The sequence below is a fragment of the Tympanuchus pallidicinctus genome, unplaced genomic scaffold (genome assembly GCF_026119805.1).
Source record: "Tympanuchus pallidicinctus isolate F22 unplaced genomic scaffold, pur_lepc_1.0 scaffold41, whole genome shotgun sequence".
NCBI lineage: Eukaryota > Metazoa > Chordata > Aves > Galliformes > Phasianidae > Tympanuchus > Tympanuchus pallidicinctus.
Genome location: NW_026294760.1, coordinates 1,062,980 through 1,085,561, shown reverse-complemented (window position 1 = coordinate 1,085,561; position 22,582 = coordinate 1,062,980). Strand labels below are relative to the sequence as shown.

The following is a 22,582-nucleotide window of genomic DNA, read 5'->3' as shown; positions in this document are numbered from 1 at the left end:
ACCCTTAACCCAGCCCCAAATCCATCCCCAAGGCTACACTCTGCTCCTCTACCCATAACTCAGCCCCAAATCCATCCCCAGGGCTGCTCTCTGCTCCTCTACCCTTAACCCAGCCCAAAATCCATCCCCAGGGCTGCACTCTGCTCCTCTACCCATAACCCAGCCCCAAATTCATCCCCAGGGCTGCTCTCTGCTCCTCTACCCATAACCCAGCCCCAAATCCATCCCCAGGGCTGCACTCTGCTCCTCTAACCCTTACCCAGCCCCAGTCCCAACCCCAACCCCATCCACACCCATGAGGCAGAATCAGGCCCTTCCCATGACATAAATCCTCCCAAGCCCCTCACCAGCCTTACAAACAGCACGAAACCTTTCAAGAGTGATAAACACTATTTTTACTCAGGCAATGAAATATGGAAGGAAAAAAAAAAATATATTAGTAATCATCATCATAATCTCCTTTGTGTGAGTATAACTCTTACAAATATTTACCTGACATATAAAAGGGAAATAACGGCACGTACAAAATCGATGCTGATGGCAGTGATGTGTGGTGTACAAAGCGGTCCTGGTAGTAGTCAGCACAAAGGGGGGAGGATGGAGGGATGCAGTGGAAGCAGAGAGCAATCAGGGTGGGCACTCATTGGCACTTCACTGCAGACAGAAGATCTACACACAGCAACGCCGCGCTCACGGGCACTCTGCTGCTGAAAGGGGCATCGCAGCATCACAGCACATCACTGCTGCTGCAGGAAAGGTGACCCCCAGCCGTGCTGCAGCGCTGGGGGGGTGCAGCAGTGAGCTTAAAATACGCCTTCTGTTATAGATAACTACGGCCTGTATGCATATATTTATATATGTGCAACTATAACCATATTATAGTTAATAAATCATTCCTTAGGAATCTTTGCCCAGATTGTACGTGCGTGCTGAGAGGCACAGATGGAGGCAGCAGCAGAGTGGCCGTGGGACAGCAGAGCAGAGCAGTGTGAGGATGCTGCCACGTCACATCCCTGCTCTGCCTCCCCACAGCTCAGTGCTGCAGGAGGAGCTCAGCGCTCCGGGTGCTCCGCGTGGTTTTGGGAAGCAACGCGTGTGCATCACCAAGGATTTTTGAGCTGGCTGTGCTGCTGGCATCGCTCCTGGATGCCACAGCCACCCCACAGCCACGTTGGGGCTGGGAGGGCTGCTATAGAGCACAACGAGTGGGAGGATAAGAGAAGAGAGTGGTGCCAGCCTGCAGCCACCCCGGTGCTGGGGAGGGGAGCCGTGCTGCAGTGGGATGCGGTTGGTTGGCACTTTGGCTCCCCAGCAGTGGAAAGAAAAGAGGGTGAAAAAAAAGGATTTTTCCTTTCTGTCAGCTGTGCAAAACAGTGAACGTTCAACACAACCCTGCAGGGGCACAGCAGCAGCCATCAGCCCCTTTTTGGGTGGGTGGGAGCGGGTGGGGACCCCTGCATGTGCCCGTGTCATAAATCCTTTCTATACATAATAAAATATATCTCCGGTGTATGGCTCTGCTTTAACAGATGTCTGCACTGCATGCGGAACACAGGGGTTAGAAAATAGAAGGAGGACAGCTCCATTCTTTTACAAAAAGGTAGCAGCAAAAAGGTTTGCTAAGGTTTTAGCTAGGCTAGGTAGGAAACAGTCCAACAGCGTTTATTTCCCTTATCTGACACCTCAGGGCTGTCTGTGAGTGGTGAGGGAAGGAGCCTCAGCCTCAGCACTTCTTCTGGGCTCACCAAGAGGTAACCACCTCCAAAAAGCAGCAGGCAGCCCGCGTGGAAACGCTGCCTGGATCTGCCTTTGTAAAGGCCGGCTTTGTTTGCTTCCCTTATTATGCAGTGCTGCAGGGGAATTGGTGACAGCAGAGCAAGACCCAGAGAGTGACTGCTGCTCTGTGCCTCGCCGTGCCGAGTGGGGAAAGGAGCTCCGAGCAGAGCCCCTTCCCCAGCGCTCTGAACAACGCACCACGTGTGCCTTGGGGCTGTGAGATGCAGCACGTGAGGGCAGTGACAACACGTGGGGATGGCTGCCCTCACACCTGGGGGTGCAGCAGCCACGCTGTGCTTTCGGCAGGGTCGCTCCGGGGGTAATAATAAGGCAAAGTGCTCGAAGGTAGGAGAAAAGCAGCCGGGTGCGGAGCGCTGGGGCGGTGAGCTCAGTCTGCCCTGCCCAGCTTTGCAATCAGCTCGTCGCAGATCTTGGTCAGCTCCTCGATCTCCTGGTTCTGGAAGGGAAGCAGATCCATGGCTCATCCTTCCTCATTCCCCTTATGATCCCATTCCCCTGATCCTTTGGGACACTTTCCGGTCCCAAAAACTCATAGGACACAGCTCCAGCATCAGCAGGGCATCGAATTGGAAGCACAGAGCATCACCTGTGTGCTGAATGTGGGCACGTTACCTTCTGCTGCAGGGCTCTCTCCAGGGACTCCACTTTCATCTGCTCCTTTCGCAGCCCCGCATGCAGAGCTGCGCTCTCTGCTTTGGCCTTGGTTCGCACCTGGGCGATCTCCTCGTTGGCTCTGCATGGGGAGAAATGGGACCACAGTTACGGGTTGGGTGCTCTGCAGGTGATGGGGTGGGAGCTCTGCAACATCACAGAATGGCCAGGGTTGGAAGGGACCTCACAGAATGGCACGCATCAGAGGTGATTTTCCTCCTGCTGTACGGAGGTGACTGCTCATTACTCAGGGCCAGGCATCTGCTGCCCATCCTCCTGCACCTCCCAGCTCTTACTTGTCCAACTTCTCCTCTGCGTGGACCTTCAGGGCCTGGTATCGCTGCTCCTCTTGCTTGACACGGTTTAAATAATCCTGAGCACACTTCTTCAGGGCTTCTTCGTTCTGGAAAACAAAGTACAGCCATCTGCACTGGGGCAGAGCACAACGTGCTGCTCTGATGCCACCACAGATCTGCACAGGACAGGGTGGGGGCAATGCACCCCACAGCCACAGGGATGGGGAGAACACCGGGATCAGGACCTTCTTAAAGCCTTCCAGGACACCCTTCAGGTTTTCATATCTCCTGAACAGATCTGACAGGGACCTCTCCACCGAGTTGAGATCTGCCAACGCCTGCTCCTTCTCCATGGTGAGCTGCTGCAGGTTCTTTTGGGAGGTCATATTTGTCCTCTGCTCATCCTCTGTGAGGGGAACAAAGAAGGATGCAGTGACTGAGCACAGACAGCACCGCCCTGCCCTGCAGCACTGGGACCTCACCTATCATCTGGGCAATGGTTTTCTCGTACTCAGCCACAATTTTCCTGCAACAAAATGAGAACAAAAGCAGGTAGGAAACAGCAGTTTCTGCAGGCATAAATGCCCACAGCTCTGCTCCAGCACACAGCCCTGGGCCCCAGTGCTGTAACAGCCTGGGAACCCCCCGCTGCTGCTCCCAGACCCCCCTCCAGCCGCAGTTCATGGGATTTCATCCCTGCCACAAACAAACTGCAGGCTCAACGCAGCACAGGCACAAAGCAGACATGCCTTGAGACTTGTGCCATCCCAGCAAAGGGGAACTGTGTCACCCCATCACGGCCTCACAGCCCACCAGGGGGAAACATTGAGCACAGCATCCCACCGGGGTGGGATCCCACCTCATCTCCAGGACCTCCTGACGACTCTCCTCGTACTTCTTCTTCCACTCACTGGCTTCGATCTCCTTTGTGATTATCTGGGGAGCAGCAGAATGAGACCTTGCTCCACCTGCAGACCCGTTGTGCCCACCCCCCTTCCCCCCTGCAGAGCAGCCCCCACTTTTTACCTCCTCCCGGATGAGTGTGAGCACAGCTGCCTTCTCAGAGGCACTCAGGCAGATGCTGTCCAGAGGGCTGTCGCTTTTGCTGCCACTGATGATGGCTGTGGGGGGTTTGTCTGCCAGGCACAGCCCGGGATGACCCTGCAGGGGAATCACCCAGCTGGGTGTTGTGCGTGGCTCATCTTTTCTCCCTGGTTCCCACATTTGAGGTCACCCCCTCGCCGTCCCCTGGGTTTGCAACCCAAAAAAGAGGCAGAGCGGGGGCTCACCTTGGGAGGGGCAGACATGCTCCCATCCAACGTCACTTTGCTCTGCTCTGTGTTTGGCATTGAAACAGCTAGGGCTGCACAATGGGGGTGGGGGCTACATACGGGGTTGGGGGGTGTTGGGATCCCACGGGTGAATGTGCCCAGCAAAGTGCTCCTATGCTGCACGGCTCTCACAGCCTCTTCCTCCCTTCACTGTCTCCACAGAAGTGCAGCCCATCGCAGCCATCTCCTTGGAAACAGGCAGCAAGGCCATAAATAGCAAAGTGCTGGGAGAAGGCAGCCTGGTTCTGCAGTGTTTTGGAAACTGAAGCCTCCTCTCCTCTCCTCTCCTCTCCTCTCCTCTCCTCTCCTCTCCTCTCCTCTCCTCTCCTCTCCTCTCCTCTCCTCTCCTCTCCTCTCCTCTCCTCTCCTCTCCTCTCCTCTCCTCTCCTCTCCTCTCCTCTCCTCTCCTCTCCTCTCCTCTCCTCTCCTCTCCTCTCCTCTCCTCTCCTCTCCTCTCCTCTCCTCTCCTCTCCTCTCCTCTCCTCTCCTCTCCTCTCCTCTCCTCTCCTCTCCTCCCCCTTCCTCCCCCTTCCTCCTCCTCCTCCTCTGCCACTGCTCTCCTCTCCTCTCCCTCTCCCCTCCTCTCCCTCTCCCCTCCTCCCCCTTCCTCCTCCTCCTCCTCCTCCTCCTCCTCTGCCACTGCTCAGATCCACACATGATGGAGCCATGGGCAACCACCTCAGGCCACAACCCAGGGTCCACACAGCCTCAGCCCCTCAGCACCTTCCTGCAGCACCACGCAAAGCAGCTGTGCAGCTCTGCCTGCCCCACAGCCCGACCCACAGGGGCAGCCTCAGCAACACCAAACACAAGGTTCACTTTGCCCGGTGTCCTTGTGAGGCTTAGTGCAATTAAATCTGTCTCAGAGGTGCTGATTTCGCTGATGTTGCTAATCTCATCACCTGCTTGTCAGCTCCTTGTTGGGGCAGCTCTGCTGGCACAGCCCCTCCTCTACCCCCTCCCCCCCCCCCCCCCCCCCACCACCACCATCAGCCCCACAGCCATGCAGCAGCCCCAGCAGAGCCAGCCCAAGGTGGGCAGAGAGGGGGAAGCATGCGGCACTCACAGGGAAGGCAACAGATCTGTCCTTGTCTGTATGCTTGGAGATCTCCTCAAAGCCTGGAGACGGAGAAATAAAACGTTTTAGCAGCTAGAAAATGAGACCCTGGCAGCACGTGCAGCTTCACTGGGATGCAGAGATGTACAGCGTGGTCTGACCAACCTCAAGAAGGCTTTATACCCTGCTCCTGCCCTTCAGGGGAGAACACATCTCGCATCTCTGCTGCAGCTGCAGCCAATACTCCCCTCTGGTGGCAGCCCAGCCCCTGTCTGACCCCACAGCTGCCACACCAACGATGCCCAGGTAGCAGAGATGCCCAGAAATGGGCAGTTATGGAATCCCTCCCCGTTGAGACCAAGTGCTGCCGTCCTCTCTCAGAGCTCTGCAGCTCTGAACAGCATTCAGAGGAACTGATGGATGACCAGCTGCAAGCCCTCCACGAGGCCATTTCTGCTGTTTGCACCTATAACTCCGCTATCGATTAAGTGCCACGTTGCCTGGCTTTTAATTATTTTTTAATAGATTGGTCACAGCAGATAATTACATAGGAGACAGACAGCAGGAGCAGCAGTGTGGGCTTCAGCAGTGACCTGGAGCTCTCTATTAGCTGGCAGTGTGTGCCGATAGGATGCACCAGGAGCAAAACCAGAGCAGGATGAGAGCTTTCAGCAACAGCCCTGACTCTGCATTTGTGTTCTTATTACTGAGGTCAGTGCATTTTGGGAGCTCAGCAGGGCAGGGAAGGGGACGTAGGGTTTTCTAAAGCCAGGAGGCTCCAGGCTGAATATAAAGAGCACGCTGATTTTTCCATAATGCAGACAAGCAATACAGGGCACAGCCACAGCCAGGGGCAGTGAGGTGCTCCCTACCTGTCTCCACACCGGGCTTCACCGCTGGCACGGGGACGTTGGAGCACTCAAAGTACTCCAGGTCATCCTCAGGCTCTCCCTTCTTCTCCAGCCCGGCCGCTTTCTGTGTGCAGGAGGTGGATGCCAGCTTCTCCTCATCGGTGGCACGTCCATCCCTAGCAGCAATGTCTGGGATTTCAGAGATCAGCGTTCCCTCATCCTGCAGGATCAAGGCATGCAAGGGTTAGCAGGGCAGAGATGAGCTTGGGGGATCAGAGCTGGGCCATGCAGCTGGGCAGCAGGGAGCTCAGGATGCTCAGCACCCCCTGCCTGCTCCCACCTACCTGAGTGCAGCCATCCAGCACCAGCGCCGGCGTCTCGTACTGCTTCACTTTGCAGCTGCTCCTGCAGACAGAGGGAAATGAACACATGAACCTGGTGCTCAAGGAGGCCAAGGAGAGGACAGTGGGGGTGCGTGCAGGACAGCCCAAGCAGGGGGAGGCAGCCCCAGCACCAGCATTGCACCCGCAGCAAAACCACTCACCAGTGAGTTACTTGGGGGACAGAGTGAGTTCTGGAAGGAGCCGAAGGAACAAGCAAACAAAACACACAGCTACAGAACGATCGGGTTTGTCTTTGAGATGTTTATTGCTATTGGAGGGAGGGAGCACAGAAAGAAGCACCCGAGGTGCTGACGGCGAGAGAGGACGTGATGATGAAGGGTTCCTTTGCTGCACCTCGCCTGCATGTCCAGTGCCAACGGTGTCACATCTGATGCACGCTGATCTTCTGCAGAAAGGGCACTTGCAGGCAGTGCTGCCCTGTCCCTGCCCACATGGCAGCACCCCACACCTCTGTAGGTCTGAGCAGCTGGGCAGAGCCCTGCTGTGCTCACAGGTGAGTGCTGCAAACACTGTCTGGAGGAGGAAAGCCTTGAGGAGGGCTGAAGGCTGAGCTCAGGTTGCTCCTGCAGTGATGCACGGCTGGTGCCTCTTCCAAGGGCTTTCACCCCACGTTCCCAAATGTCCCATTCCAGTGGCTGTGCAGGACTGCAGACACAACCCCATCCCAATGTGTGGTGCTGGTGTCCTGAATCGGCTGCAGGCAGCGCAGGGATGCTCACAGATCCCCAAGAGGAGGGTGCACGCAGCACCAGGTCTGTGCCACCAAAACCAGTGCTGACATGACGTGGGGGGGGGGACGCATTTCCAGCCCCACATCAGAGCTGCAGCCATGCAGAGGTCAGAGCAGATTTGCAGCAGGACAACCCTTGGGTTGAGGAATTCTCTTTCTGCCTGCTTCAACCCACACATGCTCCAGCAGAGCACGAGCAATGTGGTACGGAACATCTGCAGGCTGCCATGCACATCTGTATCAGATAAAGTTCACCCTTGGCTCTATTTCTGAATAGCACACCCTAATGCAAGCAGTTCACCTGCAGCTCTCTGCCCTGCACCACCTTCTGGGATGCTGTTCCCACACTGCCCAGTACCTGCTTTGATCTCCCCCAGTGCCAAGACAGCAGCTCTGTAACTCAAAGTGATGGAGCCAAGCAGCCACAGCTCAAAACCACGCTGCAAAAAGGCCCATCAGCCTGCAGCCGTGACACAGATGTCAGTGCTTGAGCCAAGCTCTCGTGCATATGGCAGCTGGCACTAAGCAGAACAAGAAGGGCATTCGGGTGGATGACATAAGATGAGGGATAAGCCCAGCACGCTGTGGGTGCCCTCACATGAGACAGTGACAGCCCAGGGACCGTCTCTAGCCTCTGCCTCCCAGCCCGCCCCTCTGCAGCAGCTGCCTCCATGGGATTTGCCATGGGGAGGGTTAAAGGACACCCTGCCCTTTTGGGGTTGAAATCTCCCTGTAAGGAGCTGGAAGCCAGGCCCTCACGGTGCTGTCATTAGTTTTTATACCATCAGAATGCACGGCGGGTCGGCATGCTGCTGCAGCAAGCAGGGGCACAGCCTGCAGTGCAGCTCATGGCTGCAGCACCCGCAAGGCAAAGCTGCACGGGATGGGGTCCATGCCATGGAAAACGGGTGGGCCAACACACACCCAGAGAACAGAAGCAAAGGGAAAGAGGAAAGAAAGGCAGAAGAGAGTACTTACAACAGAAAACAGAGAAATTTCACTTGTTCAGTAGTCCTGAGGCACCCAAGAATAGACAGGAAAGAGAGACAGACAGATGGAGAGAAGAAAAGCGTGTGAAAAGACCTGAGTACTGCTCTCATCTGGAGAAACACACTGAGTCGCACAGCTCAAGCTCTGGGGGAGGAGCACACAGACAAGGGATTCTGAGTTTGCTATTAGCAGAGGTGGGATGAGACCGAGCACTGCCCCAGCTCCTGGGATAACGCAAAGGGGCTGAGACCTTCCAGCTCTCCCATCCACGGCTGCTCCTGCCCTGGGGTCACACAGCAACGCAGGTCCTTCAGGAGTCTGCATCAACCTTTGCATGGCATTGCTAAGAGGAAGATCCCCCCCCTGCCCTTGGCTCTGCCCGCTAGGTGTTATCTGCAGTCTGTAAAACTGGAGCTCCCATCTGCAGGGTGACAGCTCGGTTTTTTCTTACTGTCAAACCAGCCACAACCTCAGTGCTGCTAAAATTTCCCCTTTTAAGCTGATTTCCTCTTACTGCTTCCAACTGGTTTCAATCAACAGCACTGAGCGCAATGGTGCTGGAAGGACCCGATAGTGGCTGGGCAATTCCTCCCTCTCACAGTCTTCCCTCTGCCCCACTGCGTGCCCAGAGACCCACAGTGGGCACACGGAGCCAATCCTGTCCCAGCAGCTGCTACTTCACATCTGACAGCCTCAGGAGCTGAGATCCAGGCCGAGACAGCGCTGCCCAGGCACGATTTGCAGGACATTTGTGATAGGAAATAGGAGGTTTGTGATTAAACCTGCTCCCTGAGGAGGAGGGCAATGCTGCCTCCCCCCCCACAGGCGTTATGAAACATCAGCATTTACAGCAGGGTTTGAAATAGGTTTGAAATTTAGCTTCAGGAGCTAAATATGCACAGATTCCCGCATGCCCTGGAATAGTTTGGGAAGGGACAAGGTCCCACCACCTGTGCAGTGCCATAGAAGTAACAACCATCCACCTGTTAACCTCCATCCTCTCCCCCTGTTGCAAAAAGGGAAGCTCAGCAGCAGTGCACAAATGTCCCAGCAGCGTCTGAGCACCGCTCCGTGAGCCCACCCTGCTCATCCCATCCACTCCTGGGTGGTGGGGCAGCAGGACTGAGGTGGCACATTGCAACAGGATGGGCGTAGAGGAACGCGGGAGCCCCGGGCATGGGAGGAAGGAGCTGGCCGTGCTCCACACTCACGTTATCAGACGCGATTTGGCCTTCTGTGGGGAGCCTCTGCTTTTCCCCAGCTCATCCTCCAGCGTCTGGGACTCCAGGATCTCATTCAGGCTGTTGTCGGCCGTGGGGCAGCAGTCGGTGGTGCTGGTGAGGGTCTTGGTGGGCTTAAATGGATCCACGGAGTCAAAGTTATTGGGGTCGAACTGGTAAGAGCCTTTGGGGAGAGCAGGCGAGTGTTGCAATGCTGAGCTGCCACTAAAGGGACCGAGCTCAGGGCTGTCCCACGGTGCAGGGGAGGCCTTGGGGGGGCCCTGGGGACCTTTCTCTGTGTCCTCTATGGGCCTCCTGTGCCTCTTGGGTGTCAGCTTGCTGGCCGGGATCCTGCTGGCCCTCCTCGGCGAGGCTCTCCGCGTCTCCACACCATCTCCACCTTCTGTGGCATCAACTTCAGCTTTTGGGAGCTGCCCTGGAGGTTGGGGGCCCAGGTCCCCCTCTGGCTCACTCAGTTGGAGGCAATGGGGGGCCGGCGGGCAGCTCTGCAGCGTGCAGCCCTCTGCCATGACAGAACTGTCAGCTTCTTTGTACTGCTCAGGGTCTGAGGCCAGAGGCACTGAAGGCTCCTCACTGGGTGCAGGCTCTGTGCTTTCCCCTCCTTTGCTCCCTTGGGAAGGCAGCTTTCCCTTCTGGAGCTGACAGGGTGAGCTCTCCTGCACCAGAGCATCCCTTTCTGGCTCTGTCAGCCCCAAACCATCATCAGCTGTGTCCCCTCCTGACATGACCAGCTCACACCCGGCTGCACCCACATGGGGCACCAGTGGCCGGGCTTCAACCGGCAGCTGTGTCACAGCAGAGTCTTCAGGGCCACTTTCGGTCCCCATGTGGGCTGGAGAGGCCCCGACCTCGGGCTGAGCCTCCTCTTCATGGTGCTGCTCCCCTCCCTGCAGCTCCCCATGGCCGCTGAACCCTGCAAAGAGAAAGCAGCGCATCAGAGCCTGCCTCCTTCTCCCCCCTCATCCCTGCCCCAGGACTGTGTTCTTATGGGAATGCCCTCCCGTGCTGCCAGGATCCCCGCTGATCTCTGGCTTCAGGAACCTTAAAACTCAAAGCTCGTGAACGCAGAGCAGGGAATTGTGCATAAAGTAGAGGGTGCAGGGGAGCCCCGCGGGAGGCATTGCGCTGTGCTGCACCGTGCCAGCGCACATCACACCACCAACATCTCCATTTATGTCCTCCCCCTTCCCTGCCGCCTGCTCCCCCCCCCAGAGTGTCACCAGCTCCAGAGGGCCTTTGTAATGCCAACGCCACTGAACAGCCAGGACCAACTGCAGAGCACAAACCATCCCACCAGCAACTACCTGGGTGGGTGTCACACGTCACCAGGACAAATTCAGGGAAGCGTGACACCACGAAACATGATTAAGCCCTGGGGTGAACAGGAATGAGACTCTGCACTTAATGAAGAAGCATATTATGGGCAGCAGAGGGGAGCTGGGGGCTGGCACGGGGCTGCGGGTGCCCAGCAGGCAGAGCAGAGCTGCCCCACGACCTTCGGCCACGCTGGAGATCTGCACTGCTCCACCACCACCAGAGACACACGGCTGGCATGGGGTGAAACACCGACTGTTCACAGCAGCTGCATGAGGTTGGTGCTCCTGCTCACAAAATGTCGCTGCGGTGCATCGGTGTGATGGAGAGCAAAAGCTGTGCATGCAAGCAGTGCTGGGGCAGGAGGGAGAGCAAAGCAGAGCCCGGGAGCACGGGTTGGGATTGGAGAGAGGGAGCTGCCTTTCAAAGCTCAGCCCCACACTGCCTGCATCCCCGCAGAGATCCCACCCAGCACCGCTCTGCTGCCGGGGTTCCTTAATCACAAATCCCGCTCCATGACTTAATCACTATTACTCCAATCCCTTCCTCTAAATCCTTTTACTGTTTAATCTTTTCGTTGCTGTCAGGGGATGGGGAAGCTCCTTATCCACCGGGGCATCCTGAAAGCTACACCCAGAGCCGGTATAGGAGCACAGCCAGCATCACCCCTGCAGTTCAGGGGCATCCGAGCGAGGCACGGGCTGGCAGGAAAGCAGAGCGAATATGGGCGAGTCCAGCACACACAGCCAGCAGCCCTGACTCAGCTGACGGCTGGAGGTTTGCACCACTGATCTCCGGGATGCTAAAAGCCATGGGGATGAATCACGAGGGGCTGCTGTGCCTGAGACTGCAAAACTCTCCGTCCGGATGGAGGCGGCCGCTGTGCTGCCCCACAGAACGCATCGGTGAACACAAACCCGGTAAAAAAAAAAGGAAAGATGTACTTGGAGTGCAGCCAGAAAGCACTCTGAGAGCCCTGCCAGGCCCTCCCGCCCTAAAAGCCTCCCCCACAGACCTGTAGGAACACTGCATCATGCTCTCGCTGCGCTGCTCCGATGTTTTAACCTCACTGAGACACCCCTGGGCAGAAGCACAGACTTCAAAGCGGGGACAGAAGGCGCCCTTTAAAAGCGCTGCGTTCCCATCGGGTTCTCACAGACGGAGCCCATCCTGGTTTCCAGCCCAAGCAATAATTACGTCTTGAATAACAAGCAGCAGACAAAACCACCTCTCCCCATTCCTGCGGATGTCCTCGGGGCGGGGAGAAGAAGGGACGCGGCCATCGCTCAGAACCGTGGCCGTGAGCCCAAAAGCAGAGAGGCTGCACACGGTGCAGCTCCCCGGAGCATTTCCAGCCCCGTGCAAACGCCTCCGTGCCCTCCTGCTGCACCGGGCGCCGCGTCGTTCTGCCAACGCTACGCAGTGACCATGGAGATCTTAGGCTCTCCGAAGAAAAACGCACAGGGAGGACAGAACCCGCAGTTACGGCTGCTTTGTGCGCCCGTGACATTTTGGCTGCGTCTATCCGCAGAGCTGAGCGAAGCAGCAGAACCCAGCAGCCCCCTCCATCCCACGCTGCGATCCTCCGCCCGCACTGCGCGCAGCCCTGGGGTCGCCCCTCGCTTTTTGTGCGCGGATGAGTCACGCATCCCTCCCTCGGCCGAGGACAGGATATCTGGGCCGTGCTTTACGTTGCTAACGGCCTCTTTCCTCTTTCGGCTTTTCCGCTTTTGTTTTGCAGACATCGGGCTATTTTTAAATCCTTTCTGTTAAGAATTAGCATACCGGCAAAGGAGCAGCAGCGCACCGGATAACACGTGCCCCGCACCAGGGGAGCAGCAGCGCGGGCTGACAGCGCTGCTCTGCACTAACAGCGCTCCATATTTGCTGCTTCTGCTCATTTCCTTGCACAGAAGAAAATCCCCTCCTGGCAGATGATTGAAAGAGAACTTCAGGACAGAACTGCGGCCTCCATCATGTGAGGCAGAGCATCGCCCTCAGCCCCATGGCACTGCGGCCATTGTGCACGGAACGGGGATTGGCACAAACACAGAGATCCACAGCAACGCACAGCAGCTTTTGCAGGAATGACCGAGACACCTGCAAGGGGAATTTCCTAGGAAAGCTTTTATCTTTCCTCCTTAGCCATTATCCTCCAAACTAAAGATGCCTCTATCCCTTCTTAAAGGGAAGGATTACTTTGAGAGATGAGATTACCAGAAGCACAAACCAGACGCTCTCTCCACCAAGGCAAAGGAACCTCTCCTTGGGGATGGCACCCAGGACCAAGGGAGGAGTGGGGATACCTCTGCACCTCTCCAGCTTGCTGCTACAAGCCCAGCAATGCAAGCCACAGAGCAGCAGTGAGGGCAGCTGGGAGAGAGCAGGGAGCGCTTGGGACATCAACCCATCACCCCCAGGCACAGCCTCGGTGCTCCATAACGCTGCTTATCTCAGCATGGGGACACAGCAGGGTGTGACCAGTGGTTACAGCACAGCCCGATGATAATTTTGCACTGCCCAGGCAATGAGCCAAGGGGGGGCCAAGCCAACTCCTCCGCTCCTGCAGTGTCACCCCTTCCCAACCTAGCAGGATTGGGTAAATTCAGCGTTTAACCCACACTAGAGAACAGCAGAGCTCACACAGCCCCAAGTGCTGGCATTTGAACCATTCAGGCCATTAACCACAAAAAATGTGGCAGGCATTATTCAAACCAAGAGACTTCTCCTTGACCCCACCCTGCTTTTCTGCACCCAGAGCAGAAAGCCGTGAGCCAGAGGTGCGCTCTCACCCCTTACCTCTGGTCCCGGCCTCGGGCTGCAGCTCGCTGGGCTCCTTTAGTGCTGAGCAGGTCGGCGTTTCTGCTTCGGGGGTCTCATAATTACCTTCGGAGTCCGAGCTGCCGAGGGGGGGGGAAAAGAGTGAGGAATTACCACTTTCAAGGCTAGCTGGGAATCGCTGCCTACACATCCAGCCAGACCGGCTCCTGCGGCTGCCACGCTCCTGTCCAGCAGGGCCACGCTAGCAAACGGAAAAGGGAGAGCAAGTAAAACAACATTGAGAGCATCCCCTGTGCACCCCTGTGCCCCAGCATTGCCTTCATCTGGGTCACCCCGAGCAGTCACCACTGACCTCTGAGAACACTGCAACCCAGAGGCATCTTCTTTATGGCTTAGGGGGCTGCTGTGGGATGTGTTTGGGAAGGCTTGATGCACACACCAGCACCTCGATGCACGCACCAGCACCTCAGCTGGGAGCACAGCGCTCACCGTTCTCGAGCAGCTCCGGCTCAGCCATGCACCCTCCCTCCCCCCCCCCGGCTCCCGAAGCAGCGGGGCCGGCTGCGGACCGATACGATGCGAGGCAGCGAGCGGAGAGCGGGGACCGGAGAGGAGCCGGGGACCGGAGAGGAGCCGGGGATCGGGAGCCGCCGGCCCCGCATTGCACACGCATAAACCCGCGGCCGCCCGTCCCCGGGGCGCGGTGTACTTGCCTGAAACCCAGCGATTTGATCTCCTCCTCGGCGTCTCCCCCGACCCCTCCATCCTCCCCGTCGGGGCCGCCCCCTCCGCGCACCGCCGACCACGTCCACCTGGCCCACTGTACCGGCGACAGCAGCTGCCAGGCGCTGAACGCCATCGCCGATCCCCGCCGGGTTCAGTACGGCCGCTCCGGCCCGGCCCCCGCCGCCGCCTCCCGCATCGCCGCCGCCGCCCGGCGCGGGGCCCTCCCCGGACCGTACTACTGCCGCGGGGAGAGCGGCCGCCTCCGCCCCGCCGCCTCGCACAACCCCCCGGCGACGCCGACCGAGGGAGCGGCCCTTGGGGGGGAGGGAAGGGTGGGCGGGGGGGACGAACGGAGCTCCTCCGCCGCCCGCCCCGCTGCGGAGAGGAGGAGGCGGTTGGTTCCCTGCCGCGTTCCCACTCCGACCCCGATCCGCCCGCGGCTGCGGCGACTCGGGAGGGGGGCGCTGGGGGGAGCATCGCTCGGTGTCCACAGCCCGGTTCCCCGGCACCCTGCGGGGATTCGGGGTGTTCCGCCAAGAGACCCCCCCCCCCCCTCCCCGTGGAAGGTAGGAGCCATGAAACCGCACGGTTTACCTGCGCTGCACCTGCGCTCAGCACGGCGGCTCCGGCCGAGGTGCCAAATTCCCCCCCCCCCCCCCACCACGGAGCGCTGCTCCCATCGGCACAGGGGGTCGGGTGAAGGGGGTGGAGGGGAGGACACCGCTACCCGGGGTGCTGGGAACACGGGGATGGAGGGAAACACCTGCCCTCCCGTTCTCCAGGGGAAACGCCGAGCTCGCCAGCCCCGTCTCGAGGTGCATCCTTCCATGGCGGCGAGTTTGTTTCTTTATTTATGTAAGTATTGTTTAAAAATAACAGCAAACAGTCCCTGCTGAAAGCAGCACTGCCTCCCGGGCCTCCCTTGGGAACCTGCACCCTAAACAGGGCTCATTCCCAAACCCGTTCCCTCCCACTCCCTTGCTAGAGAGTGGAGCACAGTGTTACTGCTACAGCATCCAAAGCACTGCAGGGAATGGCCGTGGTATGGCAGCAGATCTGTTAGAGGTGCTGACACTGCACAGCGGGGCTGCGTGCCCGGGCTGCATCCCCTGCACCCCTTGGGGCTGAGCTGGTGAAGGGCAGAACTGTCTGGCTGCACAACCAGCCCGACCCATTGCAGAGAAACACAGCCAACCCTCTTTAACCACCCAAAGTGCTCACAGGCCAGGCCAAGACCTCCATTCTGTGCTCTGTGAATCATCAGCTCCCTGTGCCAGGAGTGCCTCAGGTGGGCAGGGGCTCTGCACCAGGATGGACTGGTCTGGCTGCCTCTGTGTCACCAGTCTCTGTCCGTGGGCCTCATTCCTCACCATGCAGCTTCTCAAATAACCTCCCTATGGGGACCCTTTCTTTCAGGCTTCCACCCTGTCAAAAAAAGGCTCTTACCCCCTTACTAAACCTTTCCAAATTTCCCCCATCTTTGGCAGATCTGGTGGTGCCAACCCAGATGAGGCAGAGCAGCCACATGCCCAGCCACTGACTTCCACATCACAGCAACCCGGGGGCACTGAGCCCTGCAGAACTCTGCCCTGTGCAAAGCACTCAGCTGCCAGAGGTCTGCGGCACTTAGCGAAGCTCATCTGCAGAAAAACAAGAGGCTGAAGCAGCAGAACCTCAACATCCTCTTGCCTACGCTTGCGCCGAGCAGAAACACGCAGCCACTTCCCCCCATCTGAAGTGGCAGGGCTGATTTCTGCAGATGAATTTTACATAACGAGCTCTCCAGCGTGTGCACGGCACTCTGCAGCAGCCTCAGCTCCTCCTCCTCCCTCTCCCCTTCCCATCAGTCACTTCACAGATCGCTGCTGACCCAAAAGACTCCACTGGAGTGACAGCACTGCTGCTCCATAGAGCAGCTCACAGTTGCAGGGACGCCACGGAGCAAACAGAAACGCAAAGGGCAGAGGAGCAGCAGCGGGTTTGGATGCTGGCAGAGGGAGCACAAAGCCTCTGCCACAGGGATCTGCATCAGCCGTGGCACAGATGCGGCTGCTGCAGCGCCCACTTGTTGCGTGGGAGGAAACCAGCAGCTTCCAATGGAGGAAATCAGCAGCATCCTTCCATTGTGCAGCAACGCACAGAGCCGGCCCCGCTCCCAGTGGCCTCAAAGGGGAAGGAGCAGGAGCGGGGTCAGCCAGACGGCGGTTCATTGGGAGCAGTTAACGAGCAGAGCCTGCTTCCACCTGCTGTCTGCAACGAGCAATTCTGAAATCGCCTCCAGTGGCGTTTTTCAGCTTGGCGCCCAACCCAGCCTGGCAGCAGCACCGACTGCAAATCATTTGCTGAGGAGATAACCTGACTGCTTCGGTCACACCGATGGCTCAGGCTGCCAAAAGCTGCCTGGCACAGCCAACATCTCTGCAAGGGATGCTGACCTGCTCCAAACAGAGCTGCCAGCAGCTCCCAGCAGCATGAGGCAAACTGTGCACACAGTGCCTGTGTCACTGCTGTCACCCCCACCTGGGCTCAGCACGGATTATTCTAAGCCATTACCTTGTGAAAATGCAAATTTGGGGAACAAAGGAAACTACCCAAAGCTTTATGTATCCCAGCAAGAGGAGAAGAGGTTTCATAATGTGTTCCCTGACCTGTGCAGTGATGCTGAAGAGATCAGTGCTGATGATTCCCATCTGCAGCTCACCTACCCGGGCTGGGAGAACAGCCAGGGAGAGCTTCGTCTCTGCCTAAATCAGAAAGGGCCTTGGGAAAAGGCAGGCAGAGGGAAAAAGAGCAATCAATCAGGGTTGCAGCAGCCCCAGGTTTCTGTCCCATCGCTCCACATTCCACCAAAATAGCTCTGTAAAAATAGCAGCGAAGGACACAACTGTCACCCATGAGCCTGACAGCACCAGCAGCCCCCCGGCCTCAGCTGTCCTTCCCCACCACGCAGCTGTCAGGCCAATGAGGGCAGGCATTTGTGGCTGCTTTCAAAAGGAGCGAGGCAAAAAAAAAATGAGCACGTTGCTCATCCTGTGTTTTACAAACAGTGAGCACGGCTTTAATCTCGCTGATCCCAGCCGTGTGGACGTGAGCTCAGGCAAAACAACTCAATAGAAACAGCCCTGAAACGTGAGAGCTCCATCTGTGATTTCGCACGGATGCTGCACAGACACCTTCCTTCATTGCCTGGCTTTGTTGCTCCCTTCTCAACCCCCTTGCTAAAAACATCCATGCTACGTGGTAGAATGCTCTTATGGGGGGGGTTGTCAGGCTGCTGGATTTTAGTTCAGAGCTGGAAATATTGTGAAACCTGGGCAGCATCTCCACATTGCTGCACGGAGCACAGCTGCACCCTTGGATTGAAGAACCCAGCCTTGGGTTTTTCTGCCTAGGAACAACTTCTAACTCAGGAAAACAACACAAGGAAACACTGGGCAGGGCTGCGCGGCGGACAGAGGACAGAACATGCTGGTTTCTCCCCGTTGAAGTTGTTTTTCTTCTTGTCCGAGCGGGTGCTCGCAAACAGAGGAATGTTTGCAAACATTCAGAAGAGCAGCAGGGGGCACCTGCTCCGTACAGCCGGGCACAGCTCCAGAGCAAAGCAGAGCAGGGCAGGTTCTCCCCACACACCTGCAGCACCTCAGGCCCTCCTGGGGTCCATCAGAGCCTTCCAGCTCAGCAGATCAGCAGCAAACCTCCCAGCCGCCGTTATTTGTGCGTCTCACTGGGAGCCAACATTTCTGTGCTCCATTAAGAATTCGGGTTGATTTCAAGCTAAACGTCCTCGGTTTTCCTATTGATCACAGTTAACGTGTTTTCCTTTTGTTCCCAGCTCCCAAACTCCGTTGGTAACTCACAGCACTCCCGGTTGCCACCAGGGACGCTTCCAGCTCCAAACCCCGCACCTTCTTGTTGTTTTTACGGCTCCTCGCGCTGTGATTTATGCCATGCAGGGCTGGGCTGCAGCCCGAAAAACTCAACGTGCTGACAACAAACGGGAAACTGTTTGTTTTGTCAGGAACTCTGAACGGAGGGAGAGAAGAGGGAAGGCAAAGAAAAGCCTTTTCGCTCACTCACTCCACGCTCAGTTTCCTCTCGCTCTGTTGTTTCCAACCCAAACTCTACCCCTTAGCTTTGCAGTTTGGATTCCCAGCTCCTGGAGCTGCTGCCCGGTTCCGGTCCGGTTCTCCCGATCCCCCGGTCCCGCACTCACCGGCGTTCGGCGGATCCCTCCCGCAACTTCTGGCTCTGAGCCGCCCCCATAGCAGAACCGCAGCACCGGGACGTTTGGGGCAGAACCGGGCCGGGTCGAGCCGAGCTGCCGCCGCGTTGTCCCGGCCCCGACGGCGTCCCCGCCTCCGCGGGGGAGTGGACGGCACGGCTCCGCTCGGCACCGCACCGCAGGCGGACCCGGAGCTGGCAACCCGCAGCTGGAGCTCCGGCATCCGACCAGGCGCCGGTAGGAATCTGCCCCTCGCGTTTCCTACGGCTCCTGTCTGTCTGTCAGTCAGTCTGACTCCTTTTTTCTTTCCGTGCAACCACACGATTTGCCTTCGGTTCTCAGAACCGCGCAGCCCGGACCTCAGGGCAGCATTGCTGGGACTCAGCACAGCATCCTCAGCACAGCACCGCCGGGTCGCAGCCGCAGCCCGAGCTCCCAACGCCCATGGAGTCCTGAGAAAAACTCACATATTCATCATATAATTTTTTTTTGGAGGGGTTGCGTTATTTTTTATGCAAGAAAAGTGTCGACACCCTTGCAAGCTCTCACCTTCCTAAGGAAGGAAAAGGAAGGAAAGGAAGGAAAGAAAACTATTAAAAAAAAACAACAACACAAAACCTTCCTTGGATGAAAACAAAGCTTCCCGACCAGCCTGACCGCCCTGGTGCCGGCGTGCCTGAGCTGCAGGAAGGCATCAGAACCCCATGTGTCCACGGCGATGCACACCACAACCCCCTGCTCGTCCCCATAGCCCACGGCGGGTGCTGTGCCCGCCCTGCGTGCTCGGCTCTGTTGGTTGGTTGCTGTCTGAGGGACAGCAGATGGGAATAATCAGCTTTACCATGCCATGGAAATTTCTATTTTTCCTGGGAAAGAGGCACGGGAAGCCCTCGCTGCCACCCCAGGGCAGAATTCCATTGGAGTCCAAGGACTGTGACTCAGAGCTGCGGCGGTCACACGGCTGTGTTTAAATGCTTCCTTGATGCCTCCCATCGCAACAGCACCGCCTCAAAGCCACCCGGAGCCTCAGCACTGGGCTGCAAGGTGCCCGACATGCGGGTCCCCACTTCTGCAGCCCCGCTGCAGTGCTGCTGTGCCCAAGCCATCCTCCTCATGCAGCAGCTTTCTCAGAGATGAGAGCTCCGAGAGCATCACCGAGGTTCCCAAAGCAGCAGCCGGTCACCCAGCTTGGCGTGCAGCACGAAGCCCGACGTGCCCATGCCGGCACGCAGCATCCTAGAGAGCTCACACAACTTCTCCTTAGCAACGTAAACAGAGCCACAACACTGAGAGCATGCAGAGAACGTGGGAGCACCACGAGAGCGGGCAGTAAGGCGTGCAGCCACAAGGGGCTGCTGGGGACCAGCTCTGCACCATGGCTGTCCGGGGACACCTCGCTCCTTCCTTGCTTCCTCTCCCTCCATCCTGCTGCCAAGCTCGCAGCTCTCAGCGCCCTTCTCCTTCCTACCTTTCCAGCACAGATCCGTCCAGGCGCCGTCACTTTCTGCCACCTGTCCTGGAGCTCCTCAGAAAACCTCTGCCTGGAAAAGGAGCACAAAGGAAGGAAGGGGATGGACGGGGTGGGGAGGACCAGGAGGAGTCAGGGGACCTCGGCGCACCCTGAGCGAAAGGAAAAAGGATGTTTTGTAATATCTGGAGTGCCTCCCCCAAACAGAGAGAGGAAAACGGAGGGGCAGGCAGTGCTGGGTGAACCATCCACGCATGGCACAGCCGTGGCCCTCCCGCCTGCATCCCGTGCCGGGCCTCACTGCTGTCATGCTGTAAAAATGTGCTCTTGGCTGGAATTTGGCAGCCTGGCCCCTGACGGGGAGGGAACCTCCCTGCTTACAGAGTGCAGGAGCTGCAGCTCCGGAGCTGCGGCATGGAGGGAGCGCTGAGTTTGCTGAGCTCCATCAGGAGAGCATCCCTGCATCCCGCACCCCATCCCGGCCAGCTCCTGCCCTCCCTGGGGGCAAACCTCACCTCCCCCCGTTCTACAGACCCATGAGAGGGTTTCGCAGTCTCCAGTTCGTCCAAATTACGGCCTGGTCCCAGAAAGCCCAAAAGGCCGGGGTTCAGCGCTGCACACACACGAACGGAAATCACTTCCATCGCACTCCGAGCGCCGGTGCGTGGCTGCTGCCGAGCGGAGCTGGATGCGGCCTCGTTGCCTCTGTGCTCCCTGCAGAGGGAGCGCCAGGAGCAGCAATGCGGGAGGCAGCGGCCATTTCAGCTCGGAAAGAGTAGCGTTGAGAGGGGAAGAGCTCTGCTCAGCTCGGGAACCTCCACAAACGGACCGCGGTTTGCTTTCCCGGCCCGTTGCTCGTTCCCAAATCCACACGACCCGCAGCAGCTGCGCAGACCCCGCGTGGCAATAAGAATGAAAGCAGCCTTCTGCATGCCCACCTGCTGCAAAAAGCAGGAGGAGGTCGGGAAGCTCCACGAGCAGAGCTGTGCCACGCACACGTATGAGAGCCCAGGAGCCGTCCGCCCTAACGGGAGCTCTGCCTGCACCGGCTGACCCCGAGCACAGCGTGGGTACCTCGGTCAGAAGGAAGGGCTCTGCTCCTTCACCACGCTCTGAGGGCTGCAGCATCCCACCTACGGGCGAAAAATGAGCTTCCCGATGAGCCGGAGGCAAAAGCTAAGCATCGGGGCGCGCTAAGCAGAGCAGCCCAGCAGCCGTGGCTCTGCGAGCTTCCGCCCAGCCATCCCTATGGGTTTGGCTGTGGAGGGCGCTGCGGCTGCTCCAGAGGGCAGTGGTGCTCAGGGCAGCCTCAAACCCTCATCTCCCAACTCGCTCCTTCTTTTCAGCTGAAGCTTCCCGTTATTTATCATTTTAACGCTCTGCCTTTGCAGCAGTGCAGAAAATTGGCACTTAATTCCCTCTGCCAGGCGGTGCGGTGGGAGCTTAATTGACCCTTATTGTGCCCCCTCACCACAACGCGGTCAGTGAGCTCAGCTTTGTGCCGCAGCGATTTCCCCACCACTTTGTTCACGCTTGCCCCGTTCAGCTTGGCTTAATTGCTCAACGCGCCGAGCAATTCAGTCTTCTATAGCTGCCAGCTCCGTTCCCTCCTCAGCTGCTTTGCAGGTTGCTCCAAAACCCCTCACATTTCAGTGCTGCACCTTTTTGATCCCGGCTGTTGCAGAACGATGCAAATCTCAGCGCTTCCCCAAGCCTTGCAAATCGGTCGGAAACACAACCCTCCAGTTGCAACCTCGATGTTGCCGGTTGTTTTCCAAGGGGCAGCCCCAAGCACGAATGGGAAGGACCACGGAGTGTCAGTCAAACCCAGAGCAGCAGGGCTGAGTGGCACATTGACAGGAAAGCCTGTAATAAAAGCAGATTTATAGCAATCACCAAATATAATCCCTGCTTAGTTCCAGTTCTCCTATTGCATCATTTGAGGTAAAGATTGCTCCGGGAGTACCTGAAATAATTGGCATTCGGAGCACAATAAAACTCCACATGTGGTTCACGATCCAGGCAGAGCTGCACTGTGGCAGATGTCTATCAGGGGAATCAGGTTTTCCAGGTGAGCAGAGGCAATGCATGTCGTTCCTGCTGCAGAGCACTCTGAGTGCTGCGCTGTGTGTTTGCTCCTCTGCTGAGCACTGCAGTGAGAGCAGGACCAGCACTGCAGGCACAGGGACCCCCAGGCCACCAGGGTTACATTGATGTGAGCACAGCCCAGCTGGCCAGCCCACAAAGCACCCACGAGTGGGGCTGGATGCAGGTTCTCAGGGCAGCAGTTAGGGGCAGCACCTTTGGCATCGTGCATCCTGGGTGCTCTGTTAAGAGCTCTTCCTTATTATTCAGTCTCTCAGCACTCAATTTGTGTTGGGCCATGGAGTTCTTCCAACTCTCCGATTACAATGAATGAGTATCTGCTGCTCTGGGGGGTTTGGATCCAGGCTGAACAGGCGGCCAGCTGGGAGCATGTTGGGACCAGACCGGAGTACAAAGCACAATGGAAGGCAGCATCCACTGCCTGGTGACAGCACTGCATCTGGGGCTGCTCTGATTCTCCACCAAGGAGAGGATCACAGCTTCCAGACCCTCCTTTTAACTCTGCGTCTCGTCCCCTTGCTCCCCTTCATCATCCTTTCAGGCTGCAGGCTCTGCGTGCCAAATGATATCCTGGAGAAGGCGCTGCTGCCTGGATGGGCTCCAGATGCGGCTCTCAG

The 22,582-nt window shown here is 57.7% G+C and overlaps 1 protein-coding gene across 5 annotated transcripts; it reads right to left on the bottom strand.

Annotated features, from left to right (window-relative positions):
* Positions 1-371: 371 nt before the first annotated feature.
* On the bottom strand, positions 372-21,732 carry TACC1 (transforming acidic coiled-coil containing protein 1). Of its 5 annotated transcripts, none has more exons than XM_052701870.1 (15): positions 21,521-21,732; positions 19,860-19,932; positions 13,462-13,684; positions 9,319-10,261; positions 8,096-8,131; positions 6,328-6,388; positions 6,005-6,203; positions 5,142-5,194; positions 3,771-3,905; positions 3,604-3,680; positions 3,227-3,270; positions 2,990-3,150; positions 2,745-2,851; positions 2,410-2,530; positions 372-2,233 (listed from the first exon to the last, which is right to left on the bottom strand). In XM_052701870.1, the coding sequence occupies exons 3-15, from the start codon at positions 13,631-13,633 to the stop codon at positions 2,165-2,167; spliced, it is 2,178 nt and encodes a 725-aa protein (XP_052557830.1). In that variant the 5' UTR covers positions 13,634-13,684; positions 19,860-19,932; positions 21,521-21,732; the 3' UTR covers positions 372-2,164. The 5 variants fall into 5 exon arrangements, with proteins under 5 accessions (XP_052557830.1, XP_052557829.1, XP_052557828.1 ...); XM_052701869.1 differs by lacking the exon at positions 21,521-21,732 and adding an exon at positions 20,934-20,952 and having other exon boundaries at positions 13,462-13,562; XM_052701868.1 differs by lacking the exons at positions 19,860-19,932; positions 21,521-21,732 and having other exon boundaries at positions 9,319-9,511; positions 9,617-10,261; positions 13,462-13,968.
* Between the last annotated feature and the right edge of the window lie 850 nt (positions 21,733-22,582).

Coding starts and splice junctions, on each gene's coding strand:
- TACC1 (XM_052701870.1), bottom strand. CDS start 13,633: ATGTGTAGGCAGCGATTCCCAGCTAGCCTTGAAAGTGGTAATTCCTCA. Junction 3,681..3,770: donor TCACACTCATCCGGGAGGAG/GTAAAAAGTGGG, acceptor GCTGCTCCCCAG/ATAATCACAAAGGAGATCGA. Junction 2,531..2,744: donor GCAGAGGAGAAGTTGGACAA/GTAAGAGCTGGG, acceptor CTCCCCATGCAG/AGCCAACGAGGAGATCGCCC.